Below are 19506 nucleotides of genomic sequence, written 5' to 3' on the forward strand. Positions count from 1 at the left end.
GGATAGGGCTGAACACTAAAATGCTAGGGCTGAGTGCCATGGGTGCAATATTGGTTTATGTTCTCTGTTTTCTTGTTCTTATTGACTTTTGAGTTGTATTTGGTAATTTGATAACTTGATTGGATCGTTTCTGGTTCTTTTGGTGGATGTTCAATGGATTCATGTATTTGGTATGCAATGAGGCTATGTATATGATTAAGTATTAGGGAAACATATGGAAAACATGTATGATGATATTTAAATGATATGGAAAATGTGGATTTAAGTATGATGTGAGAAAGGAATTCCAAGGAGGAATATCCTAAGTTGGTTATGTTGGGTAATGTATTGAAGTAGGGGCTTATGAAATGGGGAATGATCTCGACACTCTCAATAACCCCATCTCAAGTAGAGATGAATGATTATGTTGTAAAGAGTAGTAGGAGGTCCTAGTCTATGATCACTGGTTTTGGCCATAGATGTTTGATGGATTAACCTTGGTGTATGATATTATGGTGGTGGTTGCGATTGTGGTTATTATTATTTCTGAGCAGCTGTTCAACCATACACGGGTGCAAGTTTCCCATGAGTCCGACATCAATACATCTATATGGATAGTAAGAGTTTCAAAGTTGAAGGGATTATTTCTGTGTTGCTTGATTTATATGTGGATATGTTTGTTATTGTTTTAAAAATGCATGTATATTCTTTTGATAGTTTAGCTTACCCTTGCTTTTGTATTATTTGTCTATGTGTTGTTTTCTCTTTTGTGATGATCACCTAAATGGTATGAGCTTAGAGAAACGTTCTTTTCAGTTGCTCCAGTGAAAGGTAAGAGTGAAACAAATGAGAAATCATATGTGTACATCTTGTTCTCGTGGAAGCTTTAGTTTATATAATTGTTCTATCCTCATCTATGTAACGTTTTATTTTAGTAGTATTATACAATTAAAATGAGATGTTACAATTTCGGTCTAGTTTATTTTTGGTTTGTCAAAATAAATAAGGTCAGTCCAATCCGTCATAAAAAAAAGCATATTAGAAAGAGTAGATTTGAAAGAAAAATTTATAAAAGTTAGTGTTATTTTTTGACCAATGTGATAAATAAAACAATTATTTTAATTGACAGAAATTAAAGTTACCAAAATGTTCTTAATGGTAAAAGTAATATAAAATGATAATTTGAGAATAATATATTTTTTGATAAAAATTATTTGAAATAGTTGTATTAAAAAAAATATCAATAAATAATTAATACAATATATTTAAATAAAAAATTTAATTTAATTTTTGTTATTTTAATTTTAATTTCAATTTTTCATAAAGAAGTAATAAATCTTCTTAATAAAACTAAGTTTAATATTTTTGTAAAAAATTGTTGAATTTAAATATATAATTAAAAGAATAAATTATGCTAATAATCTGGACCAAATTTTTTATGAAAAATAACGTTATCATCTAGAGAAAATAGAGATGACGCAGAAATATGTAACTTTATTATTACTATTATTTAATATTATTATTATTATTATTATTACTATTTTATTATATTATTATTAATAATAAAATTAATAAATGAAAATTTTTCAGTTTAATTGGAACGTTGGAATTGAATCCATATTTTTTGAGATAAATATCAGAAAGTATGAATTTACAAGGACAAAATTGATTTTTTATGATAAATATCAAATTCTCTTAAATTTGTACTAGATATGGAGAAAAAAAGTTAATCATCAATCCTGTCAATTATCTCCTTTTTTTGTCTTTTAAATATATTAAAGGCAACACAAATAAAATCACTAATCTGTCCATGTAAACATCATAAATATAAAATCTTTCCAACATAACATAACGTAACAGAGTAAAAGTTTCAATAATACTCACTAAAACACTAATGAACTGACTCGCGAATCTCAATCCATATTTACAAAATAACTTAAAACAAACCCGTTAAATATAAGTAAATTTGTAGGAACGTACACTCTTAATTGCTTACTGCTGCAAAAGTAGTACAGTGGCATACACAAAAAAAAAATGTAAGATAAAAATAATAAAGAGTTGATAACATTTTTCTTAACAATATTTTAATATAATTTATGTGTAATTAGTTATATTGATATTTATAATTATTATTATTGATTATAAAATAATTTTAAATTACATTAAAATATTATTAAAAAAATATTGTCAAGTATATTATCGAAAAAGTAAACCAAATATGCAAATTTATTAAAATATATTTTGACCTGACAAAAAAACACAACGAGCGTCACATATATGAAACAAATTTTGTATTTAAAACATTATTTTTAGGAGAGAAAAAGGTTAAGGAAATAATGAATCCAACATGTATAAAAAAAACCGAAACTTTTACAAGTAAACTACAGATAATTAAAATTAAATGTTACTGAATTACCGGGGTATTCCAATAAGGGAGATAATATCTTGTTCTCTAGGCATTATTTAGTAAATAGAAAATGTACATTTAGCTTTTCTTTTCATGTTTCCCTTTCACACCATGTCACTCATTATATTTATTACTTAGTTGTTTCTTTATCTTTATTCTTTTCACGCCATGAACCCTAAAATTTAGTAGCAGTATGTGCCTCCATCCTAGCCAATCAGAAGATGCAATGCAATGGATTCGTAAAACTATTTTAGGAATTCGGTGCCGTGACTAACGTTGCTTTGGTCTTATCCCATACCAGCAAAACTGAACTTTGCTACAAACACTGCTACTACAGTATTACTACCAGCATTACTCGAAAACAGTGATGTAAGTAACCCATTCAAAACCTGTCAGTTTTGGTGACAGTAAATAGAAAGAGTGAAACTTTGACCAGTGCCTTGGCCGTAACCATCTCATTCAACTGTTACAAAATCTACCGTCACATTATGCCAGGTGTGCTCAACGATTAGACCATGTACCACACTGCATTAAATATTTCTCAACTACCAACAAACCAAAGCCTGTCATACATGCACTATCATACACACCACTTGTGTATCTGTGCTCACAAATCTTTGGTAGATGTAGTTTTTTATGCAGAAAACCTCTTTTTTTTCTTTGTATTTTATTTCTTAATTTTTAAATCACAATAATTAAATTAATTAAAGAAGAGCAAAAGTCGTAACCATATTGAATTACGATGATGGCCAACCTAATAACTTCTTAGTACTATCTCATGCTCTATATAAACCCTACTCTTGCGCAACTTTACTTACCAAGCACTAAGCAAGTGACTCACCAAAACCAAACATATATTGTGATACTTTCCTTCTCATTTGTTCCTCTGATCTGTGGCGATGGCTAGCCTGAAGGTTGCATGCATGGTTGCGGTGGTGTTCATGGTCGTGGTGAGTGCACATATGGCACATGCTATCACGTGTGGTCAAGTGACCACTGCTGTGGCTCCCTGCCTCGCCTACCTCAGAAGTGGCGGAAATCCGTCGGGGGCGTGTTGCAACGGAGTGAGCAACCTGAACTCCCAGGCGAAGACCACCGCTGACCGCAGGGCCGCGTGCAACTGTCTGAAAAACCTTTCCGGTAGAGTGCCGGGTCTCAACCCGGGCAACGCCGCTTCACTCCCAGGCAAATGTAGAGTCGATGTCCCCTACAAGATCAGCACCTCCACCAACTGCAATACGTATGTTCAACACACCACTTATTTCCTCACACATTTCTTTCACTAATAGCCTCATTACGTTAATTACTCTAATTAATTCACATACTCACAGGTCTTAGCTACTTGTGTTCTACTTAATTAAACGGTTCAGAGTTTCTGATGATGATACCTTTGTTAAATAAAGTAACTTTAGATCACAATTACACTCTCTCTAACATATCTCAACACATTTCCAGATAAAAGAAAACTTTTTGGCATTTAGATGTAGGAGAAGAGATCAATGGTTAAGGTGTCCACATTTACTGTGTAAATGTATTTTAAACATTATTGCTCCTGAAAATGCTTTCCATGTTTTTGTTTAGTTGTTTCTTTTTACTATCCATATTTGGAGGAGACTCTCCAAGGAAATATATTGCTAAGATGTTTAAAATGTTGACTTTTTATTTGTCATTTAGCACTCATAAGAAATCTGTTTATATAAACAAACGACACAAAAAAGAAAAAAGATAATGTTTTGAAAGATAAGGACCACAAAAAATGCATTCTCATTAATTAGCGGACATAGACTCAGTAAACAACATGTTCAATGTATTACAGGAAAGACCCAGTAAACAAACTGACTTAGACTTATGTTCTACTACTTTATAGAGCATAAACCTAATGAAAGTGTATTTAACCTCTTTTTGAATGGTTAGTAAAAATTTCTCGAGAGATTTCTGAAAAATAGTTCAAATATGTTCTGAAGTTGTAGAACTAGGATCTTGCATTCATTTTAGTATGAAAGTTTGATGTTTATGTTTAACTGATGTGTTTGATGGTTTGTGCAACATTGCAGCATCAAGTAAAAGATGGATATGGTAAAAGGAAGAGATGGCAAGGAGGGGAATTTTTCAGTGGCAGAATATATAATAGTAACGTAGACATAGGTAATGAAAAATAAAGGGAGGTCGACGAGGGCTCCACTTGTGCGAGTCTCTCTTGGTGTCGGTGTGTCCCTTAGTTGTTTCCGACGTTGTTCCACTTTTATGTCTTCTGAAATTTGTCTCCGTTGGTTGTTTCATGTAATAATGATATATATTATAGCACTGTAATTCCTTCCTACTTTTCCTTTTATGATTTTTCGCATTGGCCTTAATGGTTCTTCTCACCTAATCTATGTTTGCCATTTCAAGCCATAATGGATTATGGAATCATTCACCACTTTAAATTTAAGTGAAATATAAAATGTCTGAATTGAACTTTTTAGTTCATCAAACTAGTTTGAATTAATTGTAGTTTATTAATTATATATTTAGGTTATATGCTAATCTCGTTATTTCAACTTTTAAATACGTACAAAACTTCAAAGATTCAAGTGATTAGTTATCATGTGAAATGTATAATGGATAAGTGATTTGAATATATAAAGAATGTTATATACATTGTAATTAAAGTCTTTAATAAAGGGGTAGGTTTTTGCCTTAGTTCATAGATAACCAAGACAATACAATTTTTTTTTTTTTTTATATTTTTTTCTTGAAGAATTTTTTGTCTCGATTCTTACTGAACTGAGACAGTATCTCCTCAAAATTATGATGGTTAGGTTGCCTCACACAATTTCTTACTTTCTTTGATTTACGGCTTTTTTTTCTTAGGTCTAATATATCTATTTTATTTACAACTTCTTTTCTTAAAAATAAATAAATCCATTTTATTTACGGCTTCCTTTTTAGGCACATAATTACAACAAAATGTCAACATGGCCACCAATATGTTGCAATCGTTTGGTAATGTAAATCCAACTTTAGCATTACAGAATATAACAAGTATCAAGGATCTAACTCCTCTAAAACTACAAAAAATATATATATATATATATATATATATATATATATATATATATATATATATATATATATATATATATATATATATATACCCTTGATTTGAAGAGTATTAAATCTGTGAGGCACATTCAAATCAAGAGTGAATATGTGGAAAAATAAACCATAGCCATGACTTCCCATGACCAAGGTATCATCCTCTAGTTTCTTCTCCTACCTCAATTACCCTCTCCATGTTCACCTGCAAAATCACCAATTTCAGACAATCAAAACCAGAACAGCAAAACCAAACACCCTAAAAATCACTATGTAAGGTGGATCTACATTTGTAGCCTTCAAATTTCTACATGTTATCATCGTAAATGCATAATGCATTGAACCCAATATAATTGAAATGCTCTGGAAGCAATTAATTTCCAAAAACCTTAAGCTGTGATTAACCTTTACATGTCACCGTTCCAAATCGTAATACCTGCAATATTTTCATGAAATTAAAGAAGATAATAGTTTAGGGAAGACAGTAAAAACATCAAACAAATATATAAAAGGCTATGAACTTTTAGTATTGATATATATATATATATATATATATATATATATATATATATATATATATATATATATATATATATATATATATATATATATATATATATATATATATATATATATATATATATACCTTTCATCAAAGTTAGTTGTTATAGCTAAATTTATGATGACAAACGTTATCAGTACTAATACAAAACGTAATTGATAATACAATTTTTCTTATCATCAACATGATTTACACCATCTTAAAGTTCACAACTACAATTAAGAAGAAAAAAATGCCTTGTGTCGCATGTTTTTACCTCTGTTAATATTGCTTCTGAAGTTCTTGAAGATTGTTTGTGATTCATTTAGTTAGTGAAATGAGACTTCTGTTGTGTATAAAGTAACTAATAATTGTTATCATGTTCAAGTATAAAGTTATTATCCATCAATATGTGACAGATGAATAGTAGATTCATAGATAAATGTAAATAGTAGGTCTCAGCTTTAACAAAATAATTTAGGAGAAAACAGAAGCTCTAATCACAACAGAGATAGAAATAGAAGGTGGCTCAGTAGGGTCTTACTAAGGTAATTGAGTTCTTGAGAACCATTAAAATGTAATTCTTCTTAGAAAACCATTAGGCAAATTTAAACCAAAAGGAATTTAATTAAGCATTCATATCTTAATCATAATTGTAATACCCCTTGGGAGGACATAAGCATGGACTTTGTCTTAGGATTGCGAAGAACTCAAAGGGGGTATGATTCTATATTTGTGGTAGTAGATCGTTTTAGTAAAATGGCTCATTTTATACCTTGCCACAAAGTAGATGATGCTAGCTATATCTTTAGACTCTTCTTTAAAGAAATAGTGAGATTGCATGGCTTACCCAAAACTATAGTGTCTGATAGAGATGTGAAGTTCCTAAGCCATTTTTGGAAAACTTTATGGGAAAAGCTTGGAACTAAACTTCTATTTTCTTCTACATGTCACCCACAAACTGATGGGCAAACTGAAGTAGTAAATAGATCTTTATCTACATTATTAAGGGTAATATTAAGAGGTAATAACAAATCTTGGGATGAACATCTACCTCATATTGAATTTTCTTATAATAGAGTAGTCCACAAGACTACTAATCTTTCTCCTTTTGAGGTTGTTTATGGTTTTAACCCTATCACACCTCTTGATTTACTACCTCTTCCAGAATCATCTTCTTTTCTTCATAAAGAAGGTGCTTCTAAAGCGGAGTTCATCAAGAAGTTACATGAGAAAGTCAAAATCCAAATTGAAAAACAAACTCAAAAATATGCATAATACAACAACAAAGGGAGAAAGAAAATAGTTTTTGAAAAAGGAGACCTAGTTTGACTTCATTTGAGAAAGGAAAGATTTCCCTCTCAAAGGAAGTCCAAACTTAGTCCAAGAGGAGATGGTCCATTCAAGGTGGTCAAAAAGATAAATGATAATGCATACATCTTAGATCTCCCTGAAAGTTATGGTGTCAGTCATACTTTTTACATCTACGACTTAATTCCTTTCAAAGGGAATGATCAACAGGTTGAAGCAGATCTGAGGACAAATCCTTTTCAAGAGGGAGGGTCTGATGGAAGACCATCTAAGACACACATTGGACCTCTTACTAGAGTCATGGCAAAGAGGATTCAAGAGGAAGAAGGATCACCTACCATTTTGCTTCTATGGAAGGTAATTTACATTAATCCTTCTTCCCATAATTAAAAGCACATTTTTCTTTGCTTTGTAGGATTAATAAAATTGGAGGGAGCAGCTGCCATCATAGCATTTGAGCACATGAAAAGAGAGACTTGGAGGGAGAAGCTTGCTGCCAAAGCTATCAAAAAGCTCATCAAATAACCTAGCTAGCCTAGCGTTTCAGAATTGGTGCTGTTTCACGTGTGTTGCTGAGTTGGAATGAGGCATGTTTAAAGCTGAAGCAAATTGGCGCCTTTTTCTTTAATTTCATTTGCTTTTGATTTGAATTTCATTTCAGATTTGAGGCTCTTATCTTCCTATAAATAGCAGACCTCTTCCCCCTTTTGAGGGACTTTTGAGCTTAGTCTAATTGCTGCAGAAATGAAATTCTAGCTTACCTTTGCTCTTGAGTCAACCCAATTCTTCACTTTCTTTCTCCTTACCTCTAGCTTCCTTCCAAAGTAGGAAGGCCCACTGAGCTGAGAGGTTCTAACCCACTCAATTCTTCACTAAAACCATACCATTCTCTGCATCTATTTCAAAATTCCGCTGCCTTCATTCTGCTTACTGGAACGTTTGCTGTTTGGCTTCTTGGTTCAATGAGTCTCACCCATAGCAAGCTTTCATCACTCTTCTTGTTGGTATCTTCAATAATTATGTGATTGATCAGTTCTGAAAGTGACATTTGCTTGTGTTTGTGTTTTAGTTGTTGCTTGTAATCTATCCAAGAAGGCGGCAGTTTCTCGACCACAAGCTTTGAAACAAATTCATCTGGTAGAAGGACGTTCTTCCCTTTGATATCTTCGAGTAGCTTGTGATACTCATTGATTTGCAACTTTATGTCTTTGTCTTCAACCAGTTCCGATCGATAGTAATTCCCAATAATAAACCTTTGTTTGACTATATCTTCAGTAGTGTATTTGAGAATCAACGAATCCTAAGAAAATTTTGGAATGCTACCGCCAGAGATGAGCGCTCCTGAGCGTTATTTTTCTTCCCGCACCACGCTTGGGCGCCCTTCCAGGGGCGCTAAGTGCCAGTTTTGAACCCTACCACGCCTAGCCTCCCCACTTAGGGCGCTGAGCGCCAGCGAAGTGGGCTTGAACCTGTTTTCTGTTATTTTTATGTTCTAGTTAAGGACTTTGACGTTCTAGGGATTGTATCTTTTGATGGCTTGAGCACAAAAACACATTTTTCAGCCCTTGGGGGTAGATTTTGGGGATGTGACAACTCTCCTATTCCTTGAGGGTAGATTTGGGGATGTGACAACTCTCCTCTTCTCTTTCAGGGTTTTTCTATCTCTTTCATTCTTTCATTGTTCATCTAGTTTCTCCATGATGATGGGGAACTAAACCTTATTTGTTGTTGGGGAAAGATGTAACCTCTTGAACTCTCATGTGTTTTGAATTGATTCTTAATTATTTATGCTTCTTTCATTAATTGTTAGGGTAATTCTTCTTCACTCAATGCTTGCTTTGTTTAACTCATTCATTAGCATGATGTATGATTTGCATGAGTACCAGAATGTATCTTACAATTCAGGTTCTGAAGAATTATTCCCAGAAGCAGTATTGCTCAGGAATTGGGGTATGAGTTCTGGTTGTCTTAAGCTTTTGTTCGTAAGAATTAATTATTAGGGATGATGAAAGACATTATGATCTATAATTAAGGGTAGGCTTTCTTCGCCGAGAAATCAGGTTTTAAGTAATTTAGAAAGTGACATTGACATTAATGAAGAAGATGAATTCTTATATGCATGAGAGTGATTAGGTGAAATCTAAACCCCAACAACATATTCATCTCATATTATCAACTTCATCCATCCATTCTAGTGTTTAGCCTCAATTGATCAAATTGTATTCATGTTTATTTTTATTGCATTTGCATTCAAAACCCCAAAAATTGTTCTTAAGTCTTAATTAGTTAAGATATTACACAACTATTTTGTGCCGTGAGTCCTTTAGGATACGATACTTGGTCTTACCATTTTATATTACTTGATACGATTCGGTACACTTGCCAGAGTCTTAACACGTTTTTGGCGCCGTTGCTGGGGACTCGTGGTGTAAATTATACTTTTGTTTTATTTTTAACCGATTAGACTTTATCTTTTATGTTTATCTCTTTTTATTTTTATCTTTTTGTGTTAATTGGGTGCTCTAGTGCAGTGTTCTTTAGTGTCTACAGGATGAAATCCAAAAGTTTGTACTAGGAACACTAGATCATCAAGAGAAGAAGGTTGAAGAAGGTCGCAGGGTGTCTGGTTGCCCCTTTAAGGGCCCTCAGCGCAGGAGGTCACGCATCACCGCCTAGGTGCCCAATTGAGGGCGTGAGTGCCAGCTTTCAAGTGCCATGTTCACCAAGACTCTGTGCATGAAGTGGTTAAAGATATCAAAGAGAATGGAGTTATTGAGATTGAGGCTCCTTATTCAAGGAGGGTAAAGATGGTGAGCAGGAAGATGCTGCAGATAAGTTGGTGTGATGAAGGCAAAAAGGAACAGCAACATCAAAGATGTGGATTATGCTTAGTGGTGTCAGACTCCTAACGTTAAACAAGCGCTTATTGGGAGGAATTTCTAGCTTTTTCTTTTGGATTTGATTTTACTTTGCAGTAATGACAGTATCTGCTAATGGATGCTGGACAACATCCACTGAGGGATGGTAGGAGGACTCATATGACAACATCTACTGATGGATGTTGCTATGATGAGGGTGGTGAATGATAGCGTCTACTGATGGAGGCTATGTGATTAAGCATCTACTGATGGATGCTATGTGATAAAGCGTCTACTGATGGAGGCTATGTGATTAAGCATATACTGATGGATGCTATGTGATTAAACGTCTACTAATGGATGCTATATGATTAAGTGTCTACTGATGGATGCTACTGAAGGCGTCTACTGATGGATGCCGATGAAGACGAGAAAGATCAACATCTACTGATGGATGCTGATGAGAAGGATTCACATCTACTAATGGATGCTGGATGATTCAAATGAAAGCATCTACTGATGGATGCTGCTGGATCAGGATTTTTATGTTTTTATGCTTATTTGAATTTTGTTTATTTTGTTTTTTATGTTAGCTTGCTTATGTACTTGGTTTAATGAATCGTGCTGCAATGGTTTGGTATGATGTGATAAACTGTTATTTGTGATGAGTAATATTCTTGTGTTTGCTCTATTATTTTATGATGCATGTTGAGTTAATGATTGGTGAGGCTTTTAAGCATAAATAGTGGTTGCTCATAGTTTTGTTAAAAATATATGCATGATTTCAATTGTGATTAATGTGCTGGGAAGGATGTTATTAAATTGTGGAACTTGAGTTAACCTATGAGAGTTTGAGCTCCAGAGTCTTTGATTGATTGAATGTTATTACTTTGGAAGCATGATTAATTTTGCCTAATTTTCTATGATTGAACCACTTGCTTGCTTGTTACACATGATCAAGGCCATGTTTTCTTCTCCCTTAGAGCCAATGCCAATAGGTGAACCCAACAAAGAACAATGTTTTTCTTTACCCTTTGAACCTTGAGCTTAAAGTTGAATGGGAAAAACCCTTTTTTGAAATCCTTACCTTGAGTGAAGTAGAGTATTTTTTTTTTGGTAATGGAGAATGGTTCAAGTTTGGGGTGGTGAGAAATCGGAAAGAACTTTGTGAAATTAATTGAAAAGAATTGAGCAAAAGCAAAAAGCAAAAGAAAAAGAAAAAGAAAAGAGAAGAAAAGAAAGAAAAAAAAGGTTAAGCTCAATGCAAGTAAAGTTGAGAATGAATGAAGATTGGTTTCTTACATAAAAGAAGAAAGAGAGTTAAGTGATAATGTGAATAAATTATGCACTCTCTTAACTCAAGAATTTTGTTGTCTAGAGAAACCAATTTTCTTCTTACCACGGCCTTAATACAAGCCTTGAAAAGCCTTTGTGATGATAACTTGCTTGTAAGTGTGTTTGATATGTGGTTAAATGAAAGGCAAAGTTGATTCATGTGACATTCTGATGGTAGAGTGTAAGAGTGCCACCTTACTATACACCTTTGAGTTTGAGTGAAACACTTTTGAGTGCTTGAGTAAAACACTGTCTTTGGTGAGGGATTGTTCCATGCACTTTATGATAACATTATTGCTTGGTTGTTGATTATTCATAAGGTTGTTGCATCTGTTGTGTATGTCTTGATTATGTGAGCACCATAGTTGAAGCTTGATTGGCTAAAGCATCATTATATCTTAACTAACCTTTCTATGATGAGCAAACATGAGTGATTTACTTGTCCTAAAGGAAAGTGCTTTTTTGCAGTGCTAGACCATTGTAGTATGATTATTTTGTTTAAGCCAAGTTACATTTTGCTTGAGGACAAGTAAAGTTTCAAGTTTGGGGTTGTGATAACGGTTGAAAATACTATTATCTGTGATATAATTTTGATACTAAACGCACCCTTTTTGACTTAGAAGCTTGCTTGAACTCATGTCTTTGCTTTAGTTTTATGAATAAGTGAGTATAGGTTATACTTTATGATTTTATCACTAAATTCCCTTTATTTTGTAGCTAATAATGTGCTTGGAAGAATCTCCAACAATATATAGAGCTGTATATAGCTGAATCAGCCAAAAAACAAGCAAAAGAACAAAAAAAGTGAGTTTTGGAATGCTACCGCTAGGGTTGAGCACCCCTGAGCGCCCCTAAGCGCCAGTTTTCTTCCCGCACCACGCTTGGGCGCCCTTCCAGGGGCGCTAAGTGCCAATTTTGTCCTGTACCACGCCTGGGCGTCCCACTTAGGGCGTTGAGCGCCAGCGAAGTGGGCTTCGACCTGTTTTATGTTATTTTTATGTTCTATTTAAGGACTTGGATGTTGTAGAGATTGTATATTTTGATTGCTTGAGCATAGAAACATACTTTTCACCCCTTGGGGTAGATTTTGGGGATGTGACAACTCTCCTTTTCCTTGAGGGTAGATTTAGGGATGTGACAGCTCTCCTCTTCTCTTTCTAGGGTTTTTCTATCTCTTTCATTCTTTCATTGTTCATCTAGTTTCTTCATGATAATTGAGAACTAAACCTTATTTGTTGTTGGGGAAAGATGTAACCTCTTGAACTCTCATGTATTTTGAATTGATTCTTAATTATTTATGCTTCTTTCATTAATTGTTAGCGTAATTCTTCTTCACTCAATGCTTGCAAATTTTAACTCATTCATTAGCATGATGTATGATTTGCATGAGTACCGGAATGTATCTTACAATTCAGGCTCTGGAGAATTATTTCCAAAAGCAGTATTGCTTAGGAATGGGGGTATGCGTTCTGGTTGTCTTAAGCTTCTGTTCGTAAGAATTAATTATTAGGGATGATGGAAGACATTATGATCTATAATTAAGGATAAGCTTTCTTCGTCGAGAAATCGGGTTTTAAGTAATTTAGAAAGTGACATTAACATTAATGAAGAAGATGAATTCTTATATGCATGAGAGTGATTAGGTGAAGTCTAAACCCCAACAACATATTCATCTCATATTATCAACTTCATCCATCCATTCTAGTGTTTAGCCTCAATTGATCAAATTGCATTCATGTTTAGTTTTATTTCATTTGCATTCAAAATCCCAAAAATTGTTCTTAAGTGTTCATTAGTTAAGCACTTACACAACTGTTTAGTGTTGTGAGTCCTTTGAGATACGATACTTGGTCTTACCATTTTATATTACTTGATACGATTCGGTACACTTGCGAGAGTCATGCTTGAAGATGAAAGAGCAAAGGCGACTCCGTACATGTCTAACAGGATTGACACACGTTCTTGCCAACGCCGAAAATTCTGACTAGAGAAGACTTCGATTTTTGATACATCCGAGAAAGGTTTCACGAAGAACTCGTTGGTTTTGTTTGTGTCTCTGAGCGACTCTATTTATAGACAACAAAACCAAGGAAAAAAGGTTCAAAGCACACGAAAAATATCCCGAACCTTGTGGCTGGTTGAGCTACAGTGAGTAGGAATCTCGAAACTTGAATAAGCAATATTCTGCAACATTAGCATTGCTTGTGGAAAAGAGAAACAAAAGCAAAGCTTGGTCAACCTTTATTTTGCAATATAATAATAAACGTATAAGTTTATAACATAAATATCTCCATTGATCGTAAAAAACCATAACTTATAAACATTCTTATTCAACATAACTATTTAATTTCTTATTATAAAGATAGTATATTTCATTTTCAATAATATAATACCAACATTATTTATATGAATTTTCCTTTTCGCCTTGTTTTATAGTTTATCCATTCTTAACGGCATGTTTGAATGTTATCAGTGTTGTGATTAAATATCGAGAATCAATATGTTGACATACCAGAAATTTTTTTTACACGGTTACATGTCAATCATTAATTGGTCCATATTTTAATAAGTTTGAATTTCTTTTGTGCTTACATGGAAATAAAAATTCAGAGAAGGAAGGTATGTTGCACTGCTTTGAAAGTTTCGACTATCATTCTCTTTTTACAAAATCTAGTTAACGAAGCTTGGTTACAAAAAAGTCTCTCCCAGTGCAAAAACTGCATATTAATTGGCAGAATAGGCTTCGACTTAAAAAAGTCTTTCAAAACGCGATGATATTTTTATAATTTCAACCAACTTATACGTTTTGGTTTAAAGGAAACCAAGGCATAAAATCCATATTACCTCAGTTAAATTAGTAACTGAGGTCTAAAATCTTGCAAAATTTGGTCTGTCTCTCTGCAAAATAGACTTTTTGCTTGACACCTTTTTGAAAAGGATATACTGCCTCGGTTCTACACATAACCGAGGTAGTATATCATGTCTAGCACTGATAGTTTTGATGGAAAAAGGGTTTTAGGCATCGATTGGATTAATAACCGAGGCGGTAAGTGGTCTATTGCCTCGGTTAAAAAAAGAACTGAGGCAATATCTCTTTCAATATTTAACATCTCATAAACGTAAAATTTTTTAACCTAATCTTCATTCTTTTTCCTTGTTGTTTCCCCCTTCTTCCTTGCGATTTTTTTCTTCTTCCTTGTTGTTTCCTCTTCTTCTCTCAAGTGAAGCTCTTAGTTTATGGTCTTCATTTCTCTCACACGAAGTGTCTAGTGTGGTCTCCATCTTTCTTGCCTCCATTTCTCTCATGCGAACTGCGTTAGTTGCCACCACCGATCGTTCATCGCAGCCACCGATCATTCATCACCGCCACCTACCGTTCAATGGTGCCACCGACTATTTGTCGCCGCCTTCGGCTGTTCTTTGCCGCCTTCGATCGTTCGTTGCTGCCACCGACCGTTTGCAAAGCTATTGTTCGTTTCTCCTTATTGTTTAATATAAAATATGAAAACATTAGCCTAACATTTTAATTTCATTACATTATATTATGTTAATGTGATGAATTTTATTTGATATGTTAGCATTTGATTTCATTGGTGAAGTAGGTTTCGTGGTGTTGAAATGGGAAACAATGCATCATAAACTTAAAATTTGTCTTGTAGATAAAAAAACAAAAATAAATGTGATTTTGAATAGGGAAAAGACCCCATTTTCTAAAGAAAAAAAAGGATGTCATTAAGATCTTCAATGGTACCAATTATAAGCAGAAATTGCATCAACACGCTCACTCTTTGAAGGAAAAAAAGTCTCATAACAAACATCATAATTAAGTAGATATCATAGTTCAAATAAAAGGGTAATTACATTGTAATTTTTATACGTTTCCTTAACATGATCTTTGAAGGTTCTCGCATTAACCAATTCAATGAAGTGTTAATCTACCACTAAGGTCCTTAGTGGTATTAATTATGTGTAGAAACTGCATCAACATATTCACTTTTTGAAGGAAAAAAAAGATCATCTTTAACTTTTTGAAATACATAACAAACTACATTAGTTTTCATGTCATACCACTAAAAAGATTTCAAGTACTAATACATCTTCATCACACCTAGATGAAGACATAATATGTGTGACCCTCCTCTAAGATCATCTTATGAAAAAAAAAAGCCAATATTTCATTTTAAATCTTAATTTTTCATCGGATCAACTAAGAAATGCTTAGCTAATCAACAACTTTCAAGTACAAATGAAAAATATGATCTCCCAATTATTTGTCTCTTATCAAACCCAAAAAATCTTTAGTCATAACTATTGGAAAAAGATCCGTTAAAATTAACAATTTTTTTAATGATTGATAAGTGATTAACTCCAAAATATTGGAATTCGTGAAAAAATATATGCATGAAAAAAGACAGTGTGTTGGAAATATAAATAGAAGTATATTTGAAATATTAATCAACCAGTTAGTCAAATACTTAATAATTCCTTTAGACTCAAATATTTAAAGTTTAAGGATAAATTCTTTTAATCAATTACAAAATTAAAATTAACAAAAATTAATTAACTTAAATATATAAATAAATTTGACTATTTTTTTTATCTATACCATGATATCATTTCAAAAATAAATTTTATTTCTACTTTTAACATAAATTTCCAATGAGAGATAATTAAGGAAATTAGAAGTTTACTTTTCAGCATAAAAAATTCTCAAGTATTTTACTGACCGGTTGATTAATATCTCAAATATCCTTTTCCTCTCCATATTCCCACTACTGATTCAATTTTTTTATTACAAAAAAATATAGTTAATTTTTCATATTAATAAAAAAGATTAGCCCGACCCAAACTTCTTGAATTCTATATTTTTCTGTCCATATTTTATTTTGTTTGATTTTTATTTAAGTTTGAAATGGAAAAAAAAACATTTGATCCTGTTTAAAGGTAAAATATTTCCAAAATAAAGAATAAACTAATAAAACAAACCCTAAAATAAAAAACGTAACCTTTAAACGGAGGTGACATCCTTCAACGGATGTCAACATCCGTTTAAGGAAAAACGGATGCCGACATCCATTTTACCTTAAACGGATGTTGACATCCGTTGAAGGATGTCACTTCCGTTTAAAGGTTATGTTTTTTATTTTAGGGTTTTATTTGAAGGTTTATTCGAATACGCACCTGGAGGAAGCAACACACGCACTGCACCACTCCACACGCTGCACCACGAGAGCGACACTGCACCACGAGAGTGAGACTGCTTGATAATTCTTTTCACCACTACCAACCTTTGCAACTTGTAATATCTCACAGTGACGGAAGAAAGAAAGGAAGAAATATAATGTTAAAATGAAAGAAAAGTATTTTAGTCATGTACGGGACATTAGAATAGATTATTAGTGGAATAGGTTGTGAATGAGTAAAATTAAAAAATAATAACTCTAAAAATAAAATTTTACTTAGGGACAAAATAATAAATAGCAGGTGGAGGGAGAAAGGTGTGGTGGTAGAGGGAGCTACACCCTTTTACCACTCACGCTACCAAAAAAGCCTAATTCGGCCTAGAATTATACAGGCCTCCAATTTTCGAAAACTCGGTCTAATTAATTAGTGGACCAATTTAGCTTCTTCAATTGGACAAAAGTTTAGAACCAAACCCAATATAATCCAAACTTCCTAAAGCATATCAATAGCAAACGGATCACTATGTAACCTAAAAATATTACATATTGACCAAAATCGAACCTCGTGGTAAAAAAAAAAAGAAATCTTAGCGTAATACAGCATAATTAAAAACTGGGGTCGAAAAAAATATACATAGTTGGAAATTAATTTAACATTTTATTATTTTCTATTTCAATACGATTCATTCACAAATTTTCTTTTTATAGTAGATGAAAGATGATTTAAAGATAAATATATATTTTGGATTTCTTTAAGTCTAATGTTATAAGAGAGGAGGAGACGTACGTTAATAATCTTGTGTTTTATAATTTTGAATCGTATTCTAAGTATAATGTAATTTTGGATTGTATTTATCTAATTGAAGTTTAAGTTTTAAAATAAATATATTTGATTAACTTTTAGGTTTATTTAAATTTTATTAAAATCTTATTTAGAATTATCATTTAGTATTTAGACTTGGTATGCATGTTAATATCTCACCACTACCAACCTTTGCAACTTGTAATATCTCACAGTGACGGAAGAAAGAAAGGAAGAAATATAATGTTAAAATGAAAGAAAAGTATTTTAGTCATGTACGGGACATTAGAATAGATTATTAGTGGAATAGGTTGTGAATGAGTAAAATTAAAAAATAATAACTCTAAAAATAAAATTTTACTTAGGGACAAAATAATAAATAGCAGGTGGAGGGAGAAAGGTGTGGTGGTAGAGGGAGCTACACCCTTTTACCACTCACGCTACCAAAAAAGCCTAATTCGGCCTAGAATTATACAGGCCTCCAATTTTCGAAAACTCGGTCTAATTAATTAGTGGACCAATTTAGCTTCTTCAATTGGACAAAAGTTTAGAACCAAACCCAATATAATCCAAACTTCCTAAAGCATATCAATAGCAAACGGATCACTATGTAACCTAAAAATATTACATATTGACCAAAATCGAACCTCGTGGTAAAAAAAAAAGAAATCTTAGCGTAATACAGCATAATTAAAAACTGGGGTCGAAAAAAATATACATAGTTGGAAATTAATTTAACATTTTATTATTTTCTATTTCAATACGATTCATTCACAAATTTTCTTTTTATAGTAGATGAAAGATGATTTAAAGATAAATATATATTTTGGATTTCTTTAAGTCTAATGTTATAAGAGAGGAGGAGACGTACGTTAATAATCTTGTGTTTTATAATTTTGAATCGTATTCTAAGTATAATGTAATTTTGGATTGTATTTATCTAATTGAAGTTTAAGTTTTAAAATAAATATATTTGATTAACTTTTAGGTTTATTTAAATTTTATTAAAATCTTATTTAGAATTATCATTTAGTATTTAGACTTGGTATGCATGTTAATGTGATATTTAGAAGTACAATTTACAATTATTACCATTTATTATTCAATATATATATATATATATATATATATATATATATTATTCATTAATTAATATAATGATTTTTTTATAATTATTTTGGTAATTTAACATTTAGTTCCCATTTTTACATTAGAAAAAATATTAAAGAAGATAACTTTAAATAATGAATCGACTATTTTAATTCATTAAAACGTGATAGATTAGATCGGTCAAATAATCTATTTTAACAAATTTATATACAGAAAATTTATTATACACTTGTGAAAGTACATGTTAAGCATGTGTATTCAATTTTTTATGTTAAACAGATTATAATTTTTAAAATAGATATAAATAATATTGATAATTTAATTATATAATTTTATTTATCTAATTTTAAAAATGATTAAATTTAATAAAAAAGATTAAATAGTTAAATTTAAAAAAGTCACTTGAAGGGTAAAAATAGAAAAAAGATATGGAGAAACAAAGGTTAATTATCTTTATATAATAATATAGATTATGAAATTAAATATAAATATTATTTATAACTTTATTGTAAATAGTTTTTATTTATTTTATAGGTAATTTTATAATTAAAAAATTGGTTAATTTAAAAAAAACAGTGAAATTGAAAAAAACAATTAAAATTTATAAAAATCGTAAAATTAATAAAATATTTATTTTAATTAAAAAAAATTTAAAGGATGAATTTGAAAAAAAAAATTGAACACTAAAATGGACATGACCTTTATAGGTATAGGTATAGATATTCGCATAAATAAAGAAGTTCTCCATCAATAAAGAAGATTTATTTAAAATATATATATATATATATATATATATATATATATATATATATATATATATATATATATATATATATATATATATATATATATTCTAAAAGTTAAGCAATGTGAAAATCAATTATAATTATAATTATAGACAT

The 19506-nt window shown here is 31.6% G+C and overlaps 1 protein-coding gene across 1 annotated transcript; it reads left to right on the plus strand.

Moving 5' to 3' along the window:
- The first annotated feature begins 3179 nt into the window (after positions 1-3179).
- Positions 3180-4706, plus strand: LOC108346879 (non-specific lipid-transfer protein 1). The gene is made up of 2 exons (XM_017585939.2): positions 3180-3626; positions 4441-4706. The coding sequence occupies exons 1-2, from the start codon at positions 3286-3288 to the stop codon at positions 4448-4450; spliced, it is 351 nt and encodes a 116-aa protein (XP_017441428.1). The 5' UTR covers positions 3180-3285; the 3' UTR covers positions 4451-4706.
- The last annotated feature ends 14800 nt before the right edge of the window (positions 4707-19506 follow it).

The sequence above is a fragment of the Vigna angularis genome, chromosome 9 (genome assembly GCF_016808095.1).
Source record: "Vigna angularis cultivar LongXiaoDou No.4 chromosome 9, ASM1680809v1, whole genome shotgun sequence".
Taxonomy (NCBI): Eukaryota; Viridiplantae; Streptophyta; class Magnoliopsida; order Fabales; family Fabaceae; genus Vigna; species Vigna angularis.

Excerpts from the sequence above, each read along its gene's own strand:
- LOC108346879 (XM_017585939.2), top strand. The coding sequence starts at position 3,286 with ATGGCTAGCCTGAAGGTTGCATGCATGGTTGCGGTGGTGTTCATGGTC.